Source organism: Leucoraja erinacea, chromosome 5 (genome assembly GCF_028641065.1).
Source record: "Leucoraja erinacea ecotype New England chromosome 5, Leri_hhj_1, whole genome shotgun sequence".
NCBI lineage: Eukaryota > Metazoa > Chordata > Chondrichthyes > Rajiformes > Rajidae > Leucoraja > Leucoraja erinaceus.
The window spans coordinates 48,884,017-48,906,937 of record NC_073381.1 but is presented as its reverse complement, the minus strand read 5'-3'; the positions used below and the strand labels follow the sequence as shown (position 1 = coordinate 48,906,937).

The 22,921-nt window shown below is 39.7% G+C and overlaps 2 protein-coding genes across 5 annotated transcripts in view; one reads left to right on the top strand and one right to left on the bottom strand.

Moving 5' to 3' along the window:
- Nucleotides 1–2,417: 2,417 nt before the first annotated feature.
- LOC129697217 (protein downstream neighbor of Son-like) lies at nt 2,418–22,538 on the top strand. 3 transcript variants are annotated; one of them, XM_055635554.1, is made up of 9 exons: nt 2,418–2,779; nt 6,960–7,432; nt 11,308–11,499; nt 17,142–17,320; nt 18,062–18,240; nt 18,621–18,726; nt 19,308–19,424; nt 21,002–21,188; nt 22,427–22,538. In XM_055635554.1, exons 1-9 carry the CDS (start codon nt 2,485–2,487, stop codon nt 22,493–22,495), a joined length of 1,797 nt encoding a protein of 598 aa, XP_055491529.1. In that variant the 5' UTR covers nt 2,418–2,484; the 3' UTR covers nt 22,496–22,538. The 3 variants fall into 3 exon arrangements, with proteins under 3 accessions (XP_055491529.1, XP_055491528.1, XP_055491527.1); XM_055635552.1 differs by lacking the exon at nt 22,427–22,538 and adding an exon at nt 21,580–22,078 and having other exon boundaries at nt 2,424–2,779; XM_055635553.1 differs by lacking the exons at nt 19,308–19,424; nt 22,427–22,538 and adding an exon at nt 21,580–22,078.
- mmut (methylmalonyl CoA mutase) overlaps nt 17,929–22,921 on the bottom strand; it is a 34,342-nt gene continuing 29,349 nt past the window's right edge. Inside the window, exon 13 of one of the 2 annotated variants that reach the window (XM_055635550.1) lies at nt 17,929–18,724. The gene's annotated coding sequence lies outside the window, so the exon portion shown is untranslated. Of the gene's footprint in view, nt 18,725–19,589; nt 20,007–22,921 lie in introns of those variants that run through there. The other variant, XM_055635549.1, reaches the window with a different exon arrangement.

Genomic DNA, 22,921 nt, shown 5'->3' with positions numbered 1-22,921 from the left:
TTTATATTCTTGGCTAGCTTGCCTTCGTACCTCATCTTTTCTCCCCCTATTGCCTTTTTAGTTATCTTCTGTTGCTCTTTAAACATTACCCAATCCTCTTGTTTCCTGCTCACCTTTGTACTTCTCTTTTATTTTTATATTGTCCTTGTCAGCCACGGTTGCCCCTTTACTCCCCTTGGAATCTTTCTTCCTCTTTGGAATGAACTGATCCTGCACCTTCTGTATTATTCCCAGAAATATCTGCCATTGTTGTTCCACTGCCATCCCTGCTAGGGTATCTTTCCAGTCAACTTTGGCCAGCTCCTCCCTCATGGCTCCATGGTCCCCTTTGTTCAACTATAACACGGACACCTCCGATTTACCCTTCTCCCTCTCGAATTGTAGATTAAAACTTACCATATTATGGTCACTACCTCCTAATGGCTCCTTAACCTGAAGTTCCCTTATCAAATCTGGTTCATTACGCAACACTAAATCCAGAATTGCCTTCTCCCTGGTAGGCTCCAATACAAGCTGCTCTAAGAATCCATCAAGGAGGCACTCCACAAACTCCCTTTCCTGGGGTTGATTACCAACCTGATTATCCCAGTCTACCTGCATGTTGAAATCTCCCATAACAACCGTAGCATTGCCTTTACGACATGCCAATTTTAACTCTTGATTCAACTTGCACCCTATATCCAGGCTACTGTTGGGGGGGCCTGTAGATAAGTCCCATTAGGGTCTTTTTACCCTTACAATTCCTTAGTTCTATCCATCCACATCTCCTGTTTCAATGTCCCCCCCCCCCCCCTTGCAAGGGATTGAATTTCATTTCTCACCAAGAGAGCTACCCCATCCCCTTTGCCCACCTGTCTGTCTTTTCGATAGGAGGTATACCCTTGAATATTCAGTTCCCAGCCCTGAATATTCAGTTCCTCAGCCATGTCTCTGTAATTCCCAGAACATCATACTTGCCAATTTCCAATCCTCAAGCTCGTCCTCTTTATTTCTTATACTTTGCGCATTCATGTACAACACTTTGACTTCGGTATTCACCTCCCCTCTCACACCGCTCACTATTGGCCCTGTCCTTACTCTCTTATCCCTTCTCGAACTTTCCTTCCCATTAATTCGGGAGTCTTTTGTAACTTTTCCTGTACTCACTTCCCCTTTAACTCCATCTTTATACTCTCAATTTGTCAATCCCTTCCCCCCAGTATTTAGTTTAAACCCACACGTGACGCCCTAGCAAACCTACCTGCCAGAACGTTGGTCCCCTCCAGTTAAGGTGCAACAGGTCCCTTTTCCACAGGTCACCCCTACCCCAGAAGAGATCCCAATGGTCTATAAATCTAAATTCTTGCTCCCTGCACCAGTCCCTCAGTCACACATTCAGATCCCATTTCTCCCTGTTCCTGTCCTCCCTAGCATGAGGCAGGCACGGAAATCGCTATCAAAACAGGGGGGCGGACACAATTTCTTGGCGGCCATGCACATGCGCACACACACGAGGCTTCAGCTGTGGGCCCTGTGGACGGTAACATCGGAGGCTGACCTGGTTGGTGACCGACTCTGAACTCCAACAACAGCAGCTTTGTCCACCCCGAATCGTGGGGCTTGAATCGGCCCTTTCGCGGGGCCTTTCATCGGCTGGCGAGGGCTTCAACATTGGGAGCCTCGATCGCCTCGATGCAGCAGTTTGATTTAAAGCCGCGCTGGGCGCTGAAAGGCCCTTCGAACGTGCCGATTCAGCCCGTAGAAAGCGTCTGATAAAGTCCTGATGCAAAACATGGGGGTGGTTGTCCCCCACCTCTCAAAGCATGGGGCAGGGGGGGACGTGCCCCCCCGCCCCGCCCCGGGATTTCCACCCATGGCATGAGTTACTGGAGACAATACAGAGATAACCACCCTAGAAGTCCTGCTTTTCAGTCTTCCTCACTCTCTGAGCTCGCATTGCAAATCACAGGACAATGGTGCAAATCACAGGACACTGAGTTCTGGCAGCAAGTGCAATCGGATTTTTTAAAGTGAGAAGTCAATTTATTAAAGTTTATAAAGGGGGATGGGGGTGAGGAGAAGGGAGAGTGCTGGGGGATACGGGGAAATGAGCCGCCTTAGCACAGCTGGGGGCTCTGGGTGAGTGGTGGAATATTGCGTTGGGGGAACGGGTGAGTGGTGGAATATTGCGTTGGGGAATGGGTTGTGTTGGGGGACCAGGCCTGCAATGCGACAGGGACCCAACGGGTCCCACTTTGTCTAGTATGACAATAAAACACTCTTCATGTTTCATTGATTTTTTTTTGTTTTTTTATGCCTGTTGGCAGATAAATTTCCCTCCTATAATAAATAAAGTTCTATCGTATCGTTGACTTGACCTTATGTGACTGCTCATGGTTCATGATTAAACTACAACTCCCATGATGCTCGTGGCGGTGACGCGCCTGCTGGCGGCGCGGTGCAGGCTGGGATGTGAGTTCCCCCCAGCCCCAGGCCGCCGTCATCATGGTGGGCACCTACTGCTGCGTCCCGGGATGCTTCAATAACACGCTCAAGAACAAGGAGCTCTCCTTCCACATCTTCCCCAAGGACGAGACGCTGCGAGGTGTCTGGATCCGCAACTTGTCGTGCCTGGACGAGAGGAAATTTAGCGTGTGGCAGCCGAAAGCCCATCACAAAGTGTGCGACGCTCACTTCGCAGGAGGCAAGAAGACCTACATGAACAATGTGCCCATCGTCTTCCCGCTGAAGGCCGAGAGAGTCCGCAGGAAGGAGCAGGCCAGCCAGTCCTCGCCCTCAGGTACAACACCCGCTTCCAACCACGCGTTAAACGGCCAAGGCAAAACTATAATCCTTGCTTCAGTGCCGGTTTCACAAATGGAAATGGCTTATTTATCCAGGTTGCAGGCAGAGATTATCTTTATCTGTTGGTATTGCATATAATCCGTCTTCAAATGGATTAATTACACAGATAGGGAGATTTCGATATGAACGGTTTGAGCTACTCTATTTACAGTACAAACTGAGCTTTCCAGTCATGCAAACGTTTCATAAAATGTGTTTTGATTGCGTATTTTCTTGTTAATTTTTGTGGTATAATGGCCAGTTTTTGAAATATCTTTGATATACAACTGCTATGTTTTTAATTTGGTGCATGGCGGCTCTCCTGATAAGAATACAATGCTCATTGAAAGGGTATTTTGTATGAATTTAACGTGACTCTTTTTACCTTTTTCTACTTTCCCCTCCCTCTGTGTACTTCGGGCACAAAAAGAACCAGAAACGAGTTAAGAGATTTAGCAAATCCTAACCTGGGCAGAATCTCTCCTAATGAGACCTCTCCTCAGTTACATATTCCGCCACAAATTCACTAGTTATTTAATTAAGATTGTGGTGAAGTTAAAAATGTTATTACCCTAGTTGCTGTCTATATTTTATTGTTATTACCCTAGTTGCTGTCTATATTTTATTGTGACATATCTATTTCCGGTGAATGCTAATATACTCTGGGTTTTTCTTTACCGAGTGGAACAGAACACAGCATTAAAGGCACGTTGATTAATTTTACTCATTCAATTATATTACTAAAATTATTGTTATTCAGTAATTGGAATGATGATAGTGCATGGAATGAAATGCCATGTTTAGGTGATAGAGGTATTGCTGTTTTATTGGAGGAATGAACTGCGAACATGGCCCAAACTTGTGTCTGACCTGGAAAACATTTTTTATTGTATCTGCCGAAACTACTTCCTCTGACAGCTTGTTCCATATATCCACCAATCCCTGTGTGGGAAAAGTTTCCCCTTGGGTTCCTATTAAATCTTTCCCCACTCACCTTAAAGTTATGCCCTCTAGCTCTTAATCCCCCTACCATGGGGGAAAAAGACTGTACTTTCACGTTATCTATTCCCCTCCAGTCTGCCTTCCATTGACCCAGCCTACTCAATCTCGTCCTATAGCTCACACCCTATAGTCCTGGCAGCATATACGTAAATATTTTCGGAACCCTTTCAAACCTGACAATATCTTTCCTATAACATGGTGCCCAGAACTGAACACAATATTCTAAATGCGGTCTTACCAACGTCTTATACAACTGCAACATGACCTCCCAACTTCTATACTCAATACTCTGACCAATGAAGGCCAATGTACCAAAAGCCCTTTTGACCGCCTTATCTACCTGCGACTCGACCTTCAAGGTGGCCAGGAACATCGGGAGCTTGCAGGTCCCTGGTGGGAGACCGCTTTTCGGAGCTCCTGCAACGGCAACTCTCCCGCCGGAATCGCGGGGTTTAAAGGAATCAGAGCGGGGCCCAACATCGCCCGGCGCGGCTTAAACGGCCACAGGACTTACCATCGCCCGCCGGGGGCTTTAACATCGTGAGCCCCAGTCGCCTCGATGCTGCAGTTGGACTGCTGGACCACGGGAGAAGAACAAGGGGAAGAGATAAGACTTTTGCCTTCTATCACAGTGAGGAGGTGTTGAAGATTCACTGTGATGGATGTTTGTGCAAATTGTGTTAAGTGTGTGTCTTGGTTTTTTTTTGTAATGTCATGACTGCAGGAATGAAATTTCGTTCAAACCTTGTCTGTTTGAATGACAATAAAATGCATTCTATTCTATTCTAAGGAACCATGCACCTGCACTCCTAAACCCCTCTGCTCTACAACAATTCCCAGAGGCCTACCATTTACTGTGTAGGTCCTGTCCTTGTTAGACGTCCCAAAATGCAACACCTCACACTTCTCGCTATTAAATTCCATCAACCATTCCTCTGCCCACCTGGCCAATCAATCCAGATCCTGCTGTAATCTTTCACAACCATCTTCACTACCTGTAAAACCACTCACTTTTGTATCATCAGCAAACTTGCTAATCTTGCCCTGCATGTTCTCATCCAAATCATAGAAGTAGATGGATGACAAACAGTAACAGGCCCAGCATCGAACCCTGAGGCACACCACTAGTCATAGGCTACCAGTCCGAGAAGCAACCTTCCACCATCACCCTCTGCTTCCATCCATGGAGCCTATACTATCCATTCAGCTATCTCTCCTTGGATCCCATGCAATCTAACCTTCCAGAGCAGCCTACCATGCGGAATCTCATCGAATATCTTACTGAAATCCATATACATAACATCTACAGCTCAGCCCTCATCGACCTTTTTGGTCACGTCTTTAAAAAAATCAATTAGATTTGTGAGATACGACCTCCCACGTACAAAACCATGCTAACTAAACTTAATCAGCCCTTTCCCATTCAAATGCCTGTATAATCTATCCCTTGGAATACTCTCTAGTAACTTCCCAACTAAAGATGTTAAGTTCTCTGGCCTGTAGTTCCCAGCATTTTCCTTGCAGCCCTTGAGTTAGGACAAAGATTTTTTTTAAGCTTGTTTGCATCTGAACTGTCATCAAACATGATGAGTATTACACAATAGACAAAACAATGTAATCACATGTTTAATTCTTCCTACAGCATATGCTGTCAGTGCTGTTCATTAAGGGTTTAGTTTGCCTTTTCGATTTCAGTGCTCCATAATTTAAAGCAAGATATTAAAAGTTCCTATTTCTAGACATTCTGGGGTAATAAGTGTATTTTTAGAACGCAAATGTAGTCTTCCCACCAATGGTGTGTTCCACTCACAAAACTGACACTGAAACACAACAGCTTTGAATTAATGTCTTAAATCTCCAGCCAATCTCTTCGTTATCACTGTATAATTTAGATTAACAATCTATGTTTAAGGATAGGTCGTGTGTGCAATTTCTTGCCTTTTATCAGGATTTTTTTTCCTCTCCCGCACCACAAACAGAATTGAGATATTTGGCAAAAGCAGGATAGTAATGTTGTGTAATGCTCCACTTGTCAACCGATTGCCAGATTGTACGCTGTCAGTTCCATATGCTGTTGTGGTTTCAGGAGTTGAAACCTAGTTACCATTTTCCATTGCATAACCCCCTCTAGGAGTACATCTTGGCAGACTCTAGTGTGTAATGAATGACCCTGGATCATGTTAAGCTACTTATGATCAAGCCCTGTACTTGGTGTTACCATTACCATTAAAATAGAACCTTTTAGTTTTTTGACTGAATGCATAAAATTGACCCGAAGTTAATGACCAGATTTTGATGTATAGACAGGGCAGATTTGCTTGTTAGTTGATTGGAGGGGTGAAATATGTTTTCTGAAGTCCTAGGAAAAAGGAAATGTTAAGGGCCTGTCCCACTTAGGTGATTTTTTAGGCGACTGTCATAGTCGTAGCAGGCCGCCGAAAAACCGGCGACTGGATTCCCCTATGACAATGTCTACGACAAGCTACAACAACCAATCACCTAGTTGACGACAAGCTACGACCCTGTCGGAGACAACTGAAGACAATTCAGTTGCCGGTACCTGTCGCCGGTTGACGTAGGTAGTCACCAATGGAATTCACCGAAGTCAGCATCCTGGCGACAACCTACGTCATCCTGGCGACAACCTACGTCATCCTGGCGACAACCTACGACGGCACCAACGTCGGGAGAAGACAAGCTACGACAAGCCCACGGTTGCCGACTGTCGCCGAAAAGTTTTGAACATTTCAAAATCCAGCGGAGACCAGAAAAAAACGCCACAATTCTTTGGGCGACCGAGGAGACTACTCACGATCATACAGGCGACACCCCGCGACCGTATGGTGACAACCTAATTGACGGCAGTCGCCTAAAAAATCGCCTAAGTGGGATAGGCCCTTTACTTGTGGAAATCAACACTGGCTCACAGGAGTACAGCTAGGGTCAGTTCGAAGAAGAAAGTGCAAAATAGCTTATTTTCAGATGGATAAAAGTCCATCTGTACTTATTTATTGTGTCTTCTTCATGTTACCTTTTCTTTTCCTGTTAAATATCACCATTTGAATCATAAATAGTTTCTCAAGTGCTAACTAGCATAAACTGTCATATCACCAAGCTTTCTTATTTTTATTTAGGTCAGCTGACACACGGTGGAAACCATTTTAACAATCCCCAGAATGTCTTGGCATTTCATAAGAAGGCAAAACAAAAGTATGGCCAGAGACAACACAAGAACCTTCCAAAAATAATTAAAGTTCCCTTTGCTGGTCCTACAGTTCAGAAGGAAGGATCAGTTGTTACATCTTTATCATTGAATCATCAAGAAGGTGAAGATGAAAGAGCACGTTTTGAGGCTGCACAGACACTACTGGATATCTTCAAAGTTAATTCGGGCTGTGAGGGCGTTCAGATGACCTCTGTGTGTGAGGCATTGCAACAAATAAATGAAAAGCTGAATACGGAGATTGCTGATTTAAAAGATGAACATGGGTATCTCCAGGCAGAATATAATCAAATTAGCAGTCAGTTGAAGAGATTTAAAGGTGGTGAATCCAAATGTTGCAGTCAGATTCCACTTTATTCAACATCTCCTTGGTTGCAGATTAAAGTAAGTTTGGAACGTACAAATGCAGTTAATATTGCCAAGTAAATTATATATCTGATGCTGCATAAGAAAACATATTTCTGATTCTGTAGGAACTGCAGAAGCTGGTTCGTGCCGAAGGTAGACACAAAGTCTAGAGAAAAAAGATTGGTGGTGTTTTGGGTTGGGACCCTTCTTCAGACTCCAATCTGAAGAAGGGTCCTGTCCTGAAAGGTCACTCATCCTTTTTCTCAAGAGATGTTACCTGACCCGTTGGGTTACTCCAACACTTTGTGTCTATCTTCTTCATGTTTCTGATTCTTCTACTATATTTAGAAATTAATTTGGTGTATATTTAATTATTTTTTAGCAGGTGCAAATAATTTTTAATATAATGCCCCAGTGTTACCTATATATTCTGTTTTGTTTTTTTTAAACATCTAGGAAGTATTTGGCTATGAGATCATATAAGCTGTGTGTTTCTGATACAAATATGTTTGCCTTTATCTTACTAGTGATATAATTTTCTCCAATTCATGAATTCTTGCTTTGTGCTTGGTCTGAGTTTTGGGTGATTTACTGTTGAAATAAATCATGAAACAAAATAGCAAAAAAAATAGAAGAAGAATGATGGAATGTCTGACTGTCAACAGGCATGAGATGAGAGTAATGGGAGGACAGGAAGACATCCCGTGTCAAGTGCTAACATAGTTAAGAGTGTTTTATTGTCATATGTCCCAAACAGAACAATGAAGTTCTTACTTGCAGCATAGTTCCATTTAGCAAGAAGCATTATTAAGAGTTGAAATGTGACATATTAAGATCAGATATGGTAAAAAAAATACCCTCAGGATAAATCAAAGGAGATATGGCTGAGACCAATAAGGCCCATTCTTAGTCACGTCTGAATTTAAGAAAGCTAGAATGTTCATATCTTTAGAGGACAGGCATTATGGCTCTGTAGGTAGGAAAATAGCAATGAATAAGATTTTTCTCTTACACTTAAAGCAAGGCATTAAAAAAAATTATTGTATGACATTTTGGTTCACTTTCCAAAGAATGATCTGAACTTTAAAATACCATAAAATGTAGCTGCCTTATTTTAGGCTGTTCCTTGGGAATAAGGATGACTGACTTCTACTCTGGCTTTTGATGTGACTAAAGAGGTCAAAGTGGGAACTGCAAAACTTGTCACGGAAAGGGAAGGACGAATTGAGGTGGTGCATCTAGTGCATCTTTCAAAGAGCTTCTGTAGTCTCCTGTTGCATAGATTCTAGGTTCTCAATTCCATTACCCACTCCCGAGGGCGTGTGCTTGCCTTTGTTAAACATGCCTACAGTACAAAATTGGAGGAATAGTTTCTCTACAGCCCCACTCTATTGCCTGGATGCTGATTGCTAACATCTGCAGCACTGCCTTCAAAAAGAATCAATGTCCTGCTATTTCTACAAACGGAATACTTAGAAATCACTTGTTTAGAGTGATGGAAGATCACTTTTTGTCCATACTTTAAAAATTAGATTAGTTGCAAGTAAAGTATAGCATGATAATGTGTTGACAACATGGTGACGGTCAGCCTAAAATTTATGAATTGCTCTTCAGGTTGCCCCTACTTTTAATTAAGTTTCCAGTTTTCCTGTGGGAGACAGTCCAGATATAGTTGATGATGACCCAATATGGTGTGGCTTGGATCAGAAGAATGCTGGGATTGACCCTCTCTGGATGTTGATTTTCATACGCTTTTTAATTATTTTTGGGCAATATTCAAGAGTGCATGATAGTCGGGAGGAATTGTTTTATTATCCTTTAAAACTAAGATAACTAAATCCTTTGCTGTATATTCATCATGTTACACTATCCTATACTGGAAGTGTATAATTTCTTGCTTCCTTATTTCCTTAGACTATTTAGTGTCCTAAATGTAATAATCTAGTGTTTACCTACATTTATAACAGTGACATGCTGTAATGAAAGCACTGGGTGTACGTCATTTAGGAATTTTGTAAATATGTAATGCAAGACTATATAACTAAATATTCTATTCCATAGAATACTAGTGTTAATCAGGAGGCCGATCAGTCCACTTTTCATAGAACTAGTAATCAATCCCAAAACTACTCTCTTTGTGTAATTTTTTTCCTTTTCATTTCTATTGCTATTAACTTTGAATCCATCAACTTTTGATGAACTTGCTCCATAAAAATAGTTTCACCTTATCTCCTCTCTGCTTTCTCTCCTTTAATTTAATGCTATTCGCCAGATTACTGATTTCCCCTTACCAGTAGGATGTTTTATGTTTACTCAGTGGATATAATTTTAACTGCCCCACTTGATTGGATGCACGTGAAAATAAGAAGTCTAAAATTAAAACACGTGACAATAATAAACCTAAACTAGTGGTAGGACATGAAGAGGCTTTTGGCAAAAGTAGCTGAATTATCCTGAGGCAAATGCTTGGAAATCATGGAAGCCAACAGAGGAATTCCCAACATGGTAGAATCAATGTCCTGCCATTTCTACAAACGGAATACTTAGAAATCACTTGTTTAGAGTGATTGAAGTATAGGAGCAGGGAGGTTCTACTGCAGTTGTATAGGGTGTTGGTGAGACCACACCTGGAGTATTGCGTGCAGTTTTGGTCTCCAAATCTGAGGAAGGACATTATTGCCATAGAGGGAGTGCAGAGAAGGTTCACCAGACTGATTCCTGGGATGTCAGGACTGTCTTATGAAGAAAGACTGGATAGACTTGGTTTATACTCTCTAGAGTTTAGGAGATTGAGAGGGGATCTTATAGAAACTTACAAAATTCTTAAGGGGTTGGACAGGCTAGATGCAGGAAGATTGTTTCCGATGTTGGGGAAGTCCAGGACAAGGGGTCACAGCTTAAGGATAAGGGGGAAATCCTTTAAAACCGAGATGAGGAGAACTTTTTTCACACAGAGAGTGGTGAATCTCTGGAACTCTCTGCCACAGAGGGTAGTTGAGGCCAGTTCATTGGCTATATTTAAGAGGGAGTTAGATGTGGCCCTTGTGGCCAAGGGGATCAGAGGGTATGGAGAAAAGGCAGGTACGGGATACTGAGTTGGATGATCAGCCATGATCATATTAAATGGCGGTGCAGGCTCGAAGGGCCGAATGGCCTACTCCTGCACCTAATTTCTATGTTTCTATGTATTTACCACACTTCTTTTGATGGGAGGTAATAAAAGCCCTAGTGTATATTGGGAGCAATCATAAAGCTATCTGAAATCAGCAACATGATCAAATAATGATATGGTTGCAGATTATATGATAGTTCTTCTTTAACCTTGTTATTTGCCATTCATTATTTCAATGCCAGTGTTTGTCCAGAGACTTTCCAATTTGTTTAGCTAAGGTTAAGCCCAGTAAATAAACAACTTCAACCATTAATTATTTTATTCATCATTATATATATATATATATATATACAGAAACTGCCTGCATGTAAAATCTTGCTTACAAATGAATTAGCAATGTATTAAGTGTCTATACAGGTTCTTCACAGTTATAACAGAGTTTCGTTGCTGAGAACTCTTTGTAACCCAAACCGCTCGCAAGTCGGAAATATGGCTGCCCAGGAATAATTTAAATAAAAACATAGGCCAACCAAGGCCAATGTGTATTTAACCCCAGGAATTTGGTTCAATGATTCAGATTTCTCTGCAAGATGCAATGATGTTGCCGTGGACTGAGTTCCACGCAGCAGAAGATGCCTGCAGCGACACAGCAGCCGCAGGCAGTTGTCAGACTCCCAAACACTTGTTTGTATGTACAGGCTGTAGGCAAATCAAGTGTTTGTAATGTGGGAAAGACCTGTAACATGTGTCTATTTCTTTCCTTGATTGGATAAATTGCTTTAAAAATGTACTCTTTTAGGAATCGGGTGAATGTAGTGAAGTTCAGCCCAGTGTTTACTCAAATGGCTCTACTGATTGGAGTATAAAGACAAGAATCCTCATTACGTCACCTACTCCTTTATCCTGGGCAAAAGCATATAACAAAGTGTTACCAGACAGTGGATTCATAAACGGAACGGCAATAAAAGGCAAAGAAGTTCACATTAAACAGGTGAGAATTTTTTTTAAATTGGATTATTGATTATGAGTGGCATCATTTTGACGTGAAGCTATTTTGCTGTTAATAATTGTAATATAAACATGGTGAAATTGTGAAAATGAGTAAAACTCTCTCTTTGCTTTCTTAAATTGTCTTCTACATCAAATATTAAAAGAAACCTTTTGTATAGGAATTCTGTAGGAAAAAAAAATATTGTGTGAAGCATTATAATTATCAGCATGTTTGACTTTCTGTCCGAATTTTTTTTCTTTGGTGGTTTCCTTGAATCTGATCTGTGAGTTTAGACAGTGAGTGTGAGTGCCTCTCCATGCTGCACTGGTCCACTTGAACCATAAGAATACATGTCAGGCTGTTGTTCATCGACTAACTAATGGTTGCAAGGAAGGCAAATTCAATGCTAGCATTTATATCAAGTGGACTGGAATACAAAAACAGAGATGTAATGCTGAGGCTCTATAAGACGCTGGTCAGGCCGCATTTGGAGTACTGTGAGCAAATTTGGGCCCCATATCTGTGGAAGGATACGCTGGCTCTGGAGAGGGTCCAGAGGAATTTTACAAGAACGATTACAGGAATGAGTGGGTTAGCTTATGATGAGCATTTGACAGCACTGGGCCTGTACTTGCTGTAGTTTAGAAGGTTGAGGGGGAATCTCATTGAAACTTACAGAATATTGAAAGGCATGGATAAAGTGGATGTGGAATGGATGTTTCCACTGGTGGGATCGTCTAGGACTAGAGGTCATAGCCACAGAATTAAAGTGCGCTCTTTTAGAAAGGAGGTGAGGAGGAATTTCTTTAGTCAAGAGGGGAGTTAATCTGATATTTTTAAGGCAAAGATAGACAAATTCTTGATCAACAGGTGTCAAGGGTTATGGGGAGAAGGCAGGAAAATGGGATTAGGGAGCAGATATCAGCCATGATTGGATGACGGAGTAGACTCGATGGACCGAATGGCCTAATTCTATTCCCATAACGTTTGAACTACAGCAGGGTGTTCAACACCAACATTCCCTCTAAACATCATCAAAATTAGGGAACTGGGTCTCTGCTCAACCTTATGTAGTTGGATCCTCTTGAATACCTCACCAGTAGACCACAATCAGTATGAATTTAGCAACAATTTTCTCCTCGAAGACCATCCTCACAGGAGTTTCTCCAAGGTGTGTGCTCCGACCATCGCTACACTCTCTATACCCATGACTGCGTAGCTATACACAACTCCAAAGCCATCCTTAAATTTGCAGATGATACCACTGTTGTTGGATGAATAACGCATAACGATGCGTCAGATACAGGAGATAGATCAATAATCTGATTGAATGGTGGCAGAATGCCCACACAGAAAGTGGTAGACATTGCCCTGACCATCACAGGTATTGGCCTCCCCACTATTGAAGAGATGCACAAGAGGCGCCGCCTCAAAAGATTATTTAGACAACATTTTCTTGTCACATAATGCAAATTATCTTCAAGACTTAAAGTGTTATTTTCATTTCTCTATCACAGTTTTCACACATTAAGAACATATTAATTTGCATTAGCTTTGTGTGCTGTTACATATTACAGTCGGTCTTCACATCTGTCTTCTGTACATTGAACAAATTGTCAAGGGGGAAAAAAGTAATACTTTTTTTTTAAGTCATCAGATGAAATATTTAGCTTATAAAGGAACACCATTTGCATTCTTGTCCTTAAAAGTTCATTGAACTGTTACCTTAATTGTACAACCCCCCCCCCATAGGCACCTTTTATTCCTTGTTCATCTAATTGGGTTATAATTTATTTTGTGTTTGAGAAGTATAATGGGCATGCCTTGTTTCTTTGGCAAAGCAATAAGGAGTGGCAGGAGGCATTCTTAACAGGAAGGAAGACGATTGCCCTGTTGCTGATTTCTCTCGCATGGCATCTTCCCTGGAGGAATTAGTTGGGCATCCTATAGGCCCAACCATATTTAAGTGACTCATTAACTATGTCCCTCCTTCACTGTTGGAAATAACAGTATTCACTGGTGTTGGTCCATTCGCCACAATCCCTTCCCACAGGAAAAAAGAGCTTGGACAATATGGATGATTATGAATGGTTAAGTAACATCTGTGCCATGCAAATGCCATTCAATAACCATTTTAATCTAGACAGTGTAACCCTCCTCAGCATTACATTGTTAAATCCCATGCCAATGAATGCTGAATACAAATCCAATTGGAGTGATGAAGATGTGAGAGGCAAAATGGGATTGGTGCCGGAGGGGTGCTTGACGGTTGGCATGGATACAATGATTTAAAGAGCTTATTACTGTGCTGAATGTCTCTATGACTAATGTTCAAATTTATTTTATTAGTAGAAAATATATTTTTGAGGTGTAATTGAAATATCAGTTAATAACAGTATTTAGCATATTGATAGAAATCCATTTCCAAAAACAAGCCTCTTTAAAAATAGTGAGACTTGCATTTCTCTGATGACTTCCAAGAGTCAAGAGTGTTTTATTGTCATATGACCCAGATAGTAACCTGTTCACAGGGCCTGCCCCGAAAGCAGTGGACAACCCACAACCGCTTGAGGACAGGCGTCGGACGCTATGGAGTAGCGATGAAGAGGTGGGGCCTCGTGGACAGCGCCTCCTGCAAGTGTGGGGACCCAACACAGACAGTGTAGCACATCGTCACCAGTTGCCCCAAACACCCGCCACCGAATGGTGAATGAGGTCTGATTGACCTGGACGATTACACGCTGGCCTGGCTCGCCTCAACAGAGCTGCAGGTCTAAAAGACATACGACAGAATGTCCCAGATAGAACAATGAAATTCTTACTTGCTACAGCACAACAGAATATGTAAACATATGACTACAATGCTCTAAAACACTTTGCTGTCAATGAAATCATTTAGCATTCTTTGTTGTAGTGTGGGATGATAAAGATGACATATTTGCAATCAATGTTCCGTGTATGGGAACATGGTGATAACCAGATCATCTTTTTTGTTGGGGATGATTGAGGGATATATATGTATTTTCAAGAACACTACACTGCTCTGAAGCCCTTTAGCAGCTTAGACTTGGTTCTGTACTAGAATGTCTGCCTGTTTTTTGTGCTCATCACCAGAGTGAAATCCGCTTATTAAGGTAAGAATTAATCTTTTGAGCAACGACTGACTAAGAGTCCACTAATATGCTTCATTATGATGCTTTTCATTTATCACTTTAAATTGCTCTGAAAGTTACAGACATCTTAGCCAGAATACATGTCCCAGGAAAAAACTATAGACAAGCAGACTTTATGATTTTTCATGTGGGTTATTAAAATGCATACAATTTAATGCCAGCTTTGAGATGACTTTGGCTATGAAATGGACAAATGGGTTTCTTTTGGTCCTTAAAATGCCAGAAATGATTGTCTCTTCAAACCACATCACTTGGAGTTCTATAATGTTATGCTATCAAACTGTTGTTGGACAATGACATTTCAGAAAAGAAAGACACCAGCACTTACCAGAAGCACCAGGTGTAGGTTATCTGAATTTATAATGAAGTGAGGTTTTTTGGTTTTTTTAAATGCGTTGTGCACATTACTGATTTCCTGGTAGCAACATTTTTTGCATCTTCGGGTGTCTTGTTTCTAAATTATTCCTTGGGAAGGAATTTTATGATTACATTGTAAGTTTACTGAATATATTGAATATTTACCTAAAATTAAATCCTGGTCCCAGGAAATGTACACTATACCTAAATAGACTGTTGCTGATCAAATACCATTTTGAAGTTTATAAACTCATTGGTTTACTTTGTGTTAAAGCAACATAATTCATCTGTATAATGGCAAATCTTATTGAAACATATAAGATTATTAAGGGTTTGGACACGTTAGAGTAAGGAAACGTTCCCGATGTTGGGGGAGTCCAGAACCAGGGGCCACAGTTTAAGAATAAAGGGTAAGCTATTTGGAACGGAGACGAGAAAACACTTTTTCTCACTGAGAGTGGTGAGTGTGGATTTCTCTGCCTCAGAGGGCGGTGGAGGCCGGTTCACTGGATACTTTCAAGAGAGAGCTAAATAGGGCTCTTAAAGATAGCGGAGTCAGGGGATTTGGGGGGAAGGCAGGAATGGGGTACTGATTGGGTATGATCAGCCTTGATCACATTGAATGGCAGTGCTGGCTCGAAGGGCTGAATGGCCTACTACTCCTGCACCTATGGCCTACTATTGGCAGCAGAAAGTTTTGCTCTGTGGAGAGAAGGCCAGATATCCATATCTATAGTTTAGTGACTTATCACAGCCTGCTGAAAGAATAGGAATCATCACAGTTTATTGTAAGGCTGGTGTCAATCAAGCACCTGTGAACTGTGTTTTATTTCATTACTGAAGTAGATTGAAAGTAATCTGTTTTCAACTCCCATTGAGTTGTACATTACCATCCTTGTAGAGTGAGACCTGGGATATTTTGGTTTAAGGCATTGACCTTTAAGACCCCACCAGTCTCCTATAAGAATAACATCTTACTGTGAAGAATGGGAGGTGAGCTCAGATAGACAGTTAAAATCCAAAATGTCCACATGGAGAAGCAATTGTACAGTAGAAAGCTTATAATTAACTCATGAGAAAGGTTAAACAGCTTATTATGTTAAATTATGTTAGAATTCAGAAAAGGGTGTCCCAATATCCATACGGCAGCACAGTGGCGCAGCGGTAGAGTTGCTGCCATACAGCGCCAGAGATCCAGGTACGATCCTGACTACTGGTGATGTTTGTACGCTCTCCCTGTTACCACATGGGTTGGCTTCGGTAAAATTGTAAATTGTCCCTAGTGTGTAGAATAGTACTGGTGTACAGGGTGATTGTGGTCAGCGCAAACTCTGTGGGCCGAAAGGCCTGTTTCCGCATTGTATCTGGTCTAAAATAACATGCCTCCTGGCCCACCCCTTCCTCTCATCTCTTTATACCAGTTATCTTCCTTCTACTTCACCAGTCTGATGAAGGGTCCTGACCTGGAACGTCATTTGTTCATTTCTCCCCACATATGCTGCCAAACCAACTGAGTTTCTCCAGTAGTTTACTTTGTGCCCCATGTTGAAGTTTTTGTCAAATCTCACTGATAGAGAGATAAGCCAGAAGTTAACAACAAAAAGGCATAAAATGAACATTGGTCCATCTGATAGAAAGTTATATACAAAACGTGAGGAATTTTCAGCCTAATTTTTTCTGATTCTGCTGATACAAATATCAATGATAATTCACTTCTCACGGTAGAGGAAAATATTGGCTTGTGGCATGGGCACAATATGTGTAAGTTTCTCTGATTTTCTTGTAAAGAAAGTGAATTGCCTTGCTGGCTCATTACATTGCATCATCATTGCAAAGGTGGAATGGTATTTTTTAATTGTTTTTCACATGTTACAAATTTAGCACAATGAATTGAGACAGTGCTGGCATATTTGGCCTAGTTCGGTCATCTTTGGTCTTAGAATTGTCTGTTCTGTGAAATACACGATTTTCCGCTGTGCAGATTTCTGACCAGAACTCAGTTCAAAAACAGTAGAAATTCATCTTTAATCGCTTATACCTACTGTTATTCTTTCCTATATATCATAGCAAATGCCTTATTTTCACACGTTTTATTTTTGTTTATTAATTCAGGAACCTGATGATAGCCCAACAGCAACATGTGCCTTCCAACAAAGTCTGAGATACTGGATGTACCCAAGGTTGCCCTGGCTGCAGCTTTTCCCAAGAATTGGAGTTAACAGTGTATCAGTTGATGATGCCTTACAGTGGAATCCAGATTACAAGATACAGAATATTCTAATGAAAGACTGGTAAGCCAATAATAACCAGTCAAAAAAAAAAACATGCAGAGAAAAATATCCAGCATTTGAGCCCTAATATTCAGTTGTGAGAAAATAATTGACGAACTTGTCATATGTATGTAATTGTTATATGTTATATGTTATGTTCAGTCATCTTTGGTTTTAAAATGTTTGTTCTTTGCTTGTGGAATAGTGACGCAATTTTAAATGAATTTTAAAATAGTTACATGCCTTCCATCGTGCAGATATCTGATTGGATGTCTGCTCAAAAATAATCAGAATACATTCTTTGTTTATTAGTTCAACCTTCATAAGATATGATCTATCAAATAGATGAATTCTTGGCCTAGTATTAAATGCAATCAGTTGGAAATTCTTGCTGAAATCAGCATTGGTTTAAAACCATCATAAGCCAATATCTCAAAATCAATCCGGTTACACTAATGAAATAGCTTTTGGATGGGATAAATGTAGGATGGGCCCTACACCTGTATTGAAACGATAAAAACTAATGCAAATGCGATGACTCATTAATTCAACCAAGCAGCCATGATGCTGTTTCACTTAAAATGCTAGTGAAAATTTATGACAATTATGCTTACGATATTTTTGCAGTATTTGGTCTGAATGAGAAATTTTAATGTTTTAAAATATACATTTCATTTAAACCTGTTTATGGTATCATTCTTTGTGGTTAAAGGAATGCAAATAATTTTCATACACTGAAACCGGCAATTAATTATCTTTTAGGTTGTCAACCTTTAGCTCACTCTTTGACCTTCTGCAATCTGGTCATTGCCCTTTCTTTTATATCTGTACATACCAATTCACAGTACTCTTCAGGGCTGCTTTTGAATCCAGAAGAGAATCAATTATTGCCTTGTTGTATCCAGCAAGTGTGGAAGTTTTGGAAGCGATGAGATTGTCAGGTAAAAATTACTTGTATTATTCATTTTTAATCAAATCGGATAGCACAGACATAAGCAGAATGGAGAATTGAGTAAAATTGTAATAAACTCTGAATAGCATGTTTTTTTTAATTTTCTTTTGAATATTAATCATACATCCTTGCTAACAATTCCACCATTTCACATTGCCGTCTATGACCAAAACTATGTGTGAAAATATGAAAGAAATATTAAAATACGATTTTACAAAAGCCAAGTCACAAATTATGCATCAAGTATTGACTATATAATAAGCAATGCTATTTTCGAACTACCTGTACTATAATTTCGGAAGTGATGATTAGATTTGTTTTCTAAAGAAACAGCCTATATAATTTCCTTGTTCATTTCATCTTGTGCAGAAGTTGTCTTTTCAACATATTTGGTGGAGCACTCTCAGGAAGGTGGTCACATGAATCTTTCTTTGCTAGAAGGGCATGGATTAACGCATCATAAACCAGCTTTCCTGTAAGTAAACCATATAGTTATTCTTTGTTGGGAATTGTTTTGACATTTTGCTATGGTCCTTTAAATTTCCAGTGTGCACTGGACTTTTTGATGTTTCCAATTTTTGTTTCTTGGTAGTATCATTGTCTTGGAATAAACTTGTGAAGCACTAAATGCAGGCACACAGTGACAAAGGCAAATTAAAATGTTCCAATTTATATGAATTGCAGAGCACATTAAATGCTTTCACACACAGACTGCAATTTATTAAAATTACAATCTGTGTTCTAATCTTGGTGTGGAAATTTAACACCAAGACATCTCTGATTCTAATCATTATAAGGCACGTGGAGATTTGGGATATTTATTTAGAGTAGCATTGATCTATATTTATATTGTGAACAGTCAGAAGCAGTTAAAAGTTAAGATCTAGTTGTGTCTTCCCCCCCCCACCCATTGTACTCATACAGCTCCAAAAGCTAAGCGGCTGATATCCCAAGTTGAAAAAGAAGCCAAGTAACTTTTGATCACAATATTTAACTAGCAATTATCTTCTTGTTAGTTGGATTTCATAAATATTTTAATGTTTCTCTCTTTAATAGAAATAATGAAGGAAGTGTTAACCAAACCAACCATACACATTCTTTATGGATTGAAAAGACTTCTGTGACAGAATCTGAGGAAGGTTTTGCTACAGAAAACTCATCAGGATGCTATCTGTATCCTTTGAATATTTGTCAGTTTTTTTTTTACTAGTCAAGTGTGCAAACAAGACAAATACTATGGTTCATTAGTTGTGCTGTGATCGGGATCCTACACTGATCTTGATGTTCTAAGAAATGAGGATCTACTGGTACACAGCAAAGATTCAAAGTCAAAATAGTTTTATTCTGAAATGCCACTCACCCATATTAGAACATTGAAATATAATTCTGTTACAATGATATAATTCAGAGTAATATTTGAAGCACTTTTCATGTAGCACTGTTCACATTCATATCAGAATGTCCCAAGGCTCTTTACAGTATGAAGTGGAAGCAGAACCTTGTTCTTCATGGATGCCTGCTGTGCACAACATGATAACTACCAGATAATATTGTACAAAACAAATTTTGGCAGGACAAGCGTACATTTTCTTGCTCATCATGAAGATCTATTGCTGCCTTAAACTTTACCTGGACCACCATGTTTATCAGTGCAGCACTCTTAATTTTGTACTGGAGGATCAGCCCTGATGTTTTTCCTCAAATCTGAACCCATAAACTTCTGCCTTAATGGTGAGAGTACTGCAAAGGTGAGATCTAATGAAGAAAAATGCTGCACTTAGTACTGGTGAGTACTTGTAGGCACAACATAGATTTCAGCAACTGGTTATAGTTAATCCTTAAATATATTGCTTTCCACAAATCCATCATTATTTTATTGCTCCTTGGTTCCAGTCATTTATCTTGTATTTCACCAGTACATAATTTCTACATTATATAATTAATGCATTTCATTTACTTTGCTGTAGCTATTTTGTGCTTCAGTGACAGTCCACATTCCATTGAGTTAGTCTTCATGAAATATGCAATGTGTTATTACATAAACTTTATACTGTCATTTAATTTAGACAGGTATTCTAATAAGTGCCAGAATAACTTTATTCTAGATTGTTCAAACTTATAGTTAAATTTCACAATTCCTCCATAGCTTTACACTTCTGAAATAGCTCCAGTTTCTACTACTCAGATTTTGTCATTCCTTCAATTCTGGTCTCCTAATCAAATGAATTCAACTGTGACTTCAGCTCCCAGGGAGCTGCATTTCAGAATCTGGTATTCTTTTATCATAGACGAGACCCTCGCATGTTCTTGCTCAGAGTCCTCGCCTTTCATCCCATCAGCTATCGCATACAGCACATAATCCACTGACATTTTCACCACCTCCAACTAGTCACTTCTTCCCATCCCTTCGGCAGAGACCCTTCCCTTGGTGTAAACCAGCATCTGCTGTACCTTCCTATACATTCTTCCTCTTGAGTTCTTCTCAACACCTATCTCTGCTTTTACCATCTACCCTAATCATGTTCTTGCAGATTAATGTCAGTGTCATTTGGGAATGCTCCTATGAGGTGTCATGATATTTTGTTAGATTAATGATATACAAGTGAAATAACATGTCATTTCATTGGTATAGATTACAAAAAATTGCATGATGGAGAATGAAAGAAACCAAGTGTACAATATCTAATTTCAATAGTGATATCAAATACTTTTTGTAAACATGAAGTGTATTTCCTTATCATTGTAACTAGACATCATCAACAACAGGATAAGCAGCTTAAATTCCTAGTTGTTGTTGAAGGGTCCTCTGCAGAGTCCTTGATCACTTTTTTAATGAACTCGTCACATACAGTTGCACAAGAGGGTGTACAAAGAGGCCTGCCACCAACATTGCTTTGCCCAGTTGCCTTCCCTGGAGCTTCTTTGCAATTGTTACAGGTAAATTTCTTTCATTTTAACATTAAATGGCTGAAGCTATCAAAGGCAACTGAAAAGTATTGCAAGATCATTTAAAAAAAAAAAAAAAAAGGTATTACTTTAAGTGCCAGTTTTATAGATTGGATATCATTTAACAGTGTTCACAGTTGTAGGAACCTATATTATTGCTTCCAAACCATGTCATGAAATCTTAGAAAAATAATGGGTTGGAAAGTAGCATGGTTGTAGCAAACGGTGAATGTTTGTCAGTTGTAAAAGCCATCAGGAAATATTTACACTGGATGGATAAGTGTGCGGGTGGTGGGTATCAACTGAATATAGCAAATAATTTGCTCTTCCTGGTCCACAATCGGTACTCAAACCATCATTTTATTTACTTTCCCTTCTAAAGGTTGCCAATACATGTGGAAAAGTCAAGAGTTGCCTTGGTTCTATCGACTCAAACAGTTTAGAGATTACAGGTCCCATTCTTCCTCACTCTATAGACTGTATTAATCGCATTCTCCAGTCTAATGAACATGGTGAAACAGTAACTGTTGTTAATGTTCATGAGTGTACCTCTGTCTTCAATGTAAATTTACCTAGTTAGTATTTGGCTTTTGACTAATATTATGGATGCTAATATATCATTAACATGGCATATGAAGGAAACCCATTGGATATGAACTGTTATTAATAGTTTCACATTTTAGTATATCCTTTGAGGCTAAGTTATTGCAAAGCTAACAAAATAATTGGAAATGGATGGAAAAAATGAATATGCTCAAAATAAGGACACTAATCATAGATTAGTCACTATGAAATTTCCTTTAAGGCAAAAATTGGCTCATTGTGTAAATTGCTAGTTACATTTCCCATTTACTGTTCCAATTATAATGAAGATTAAATATGCTGTCAATACTGAAAAAACCTGTGTGGTATAATTCAGATCAAAATTGTGAATATGTATAAGCCTTTTTATATAATCTGGTTTGATTATGGTATTAGAATGTACTAAGTTATATTTCTATTATGTATTACCCTTTGACTAATAGGAATGTTTGGATGTAGGAGATAATCTCAATTTTTATATCCAAAATATTTAATAAATAATCTATTTGGTGCATCTCATTAAATGGTATCCAACTCGATTAATTCTCTAATGATTTTACACACTGAAAAAGTCTTATCGGTAAAACATTGCAGATTATTTGGCTTTCACTTTAGTGCATTTCACTTTTTTACTTTCTTGATCACAGGGTTCATCGTGGGCTTTCTCTGCGAGCTTCGGTTTCCCCCCCACACTCCAAAGACAAACAGGTACGTAGGTTAATTGGCTTGGTGTACATGTAAATTGTCCCTCGTGTGTGCAGGATAGTGTTAATGTGCGGGAATCGCCGACTCGGTGGGCTGAAGTGCCTGTTTCCGCGCTGTATCTAAAGTAAACTAAACATTACCAACCACATGTCCTATATACACCTTCCTCAGGCACACCTTTTGTTGCAAAAGGTGGTTATTCATCACTTTAATTCCATTGTCTTGCCGTTTACCAGATCAACCACCTTCTTTCCTGTTTCTGCTCATTTCATTATACCTTAAAACTTTTTTTTATCCAACTGTTTCTCCATAGGTACTGCCTGACGAGCTAAGTATTTCCTGTACTTTGTTTTCACTATCTGAATAAGCTCTTAAGAGATTCAGTCTCCTTTTGCAGACATAAAGCTGTTTATCTTGTGTGTCAGTGTATTCAAGAA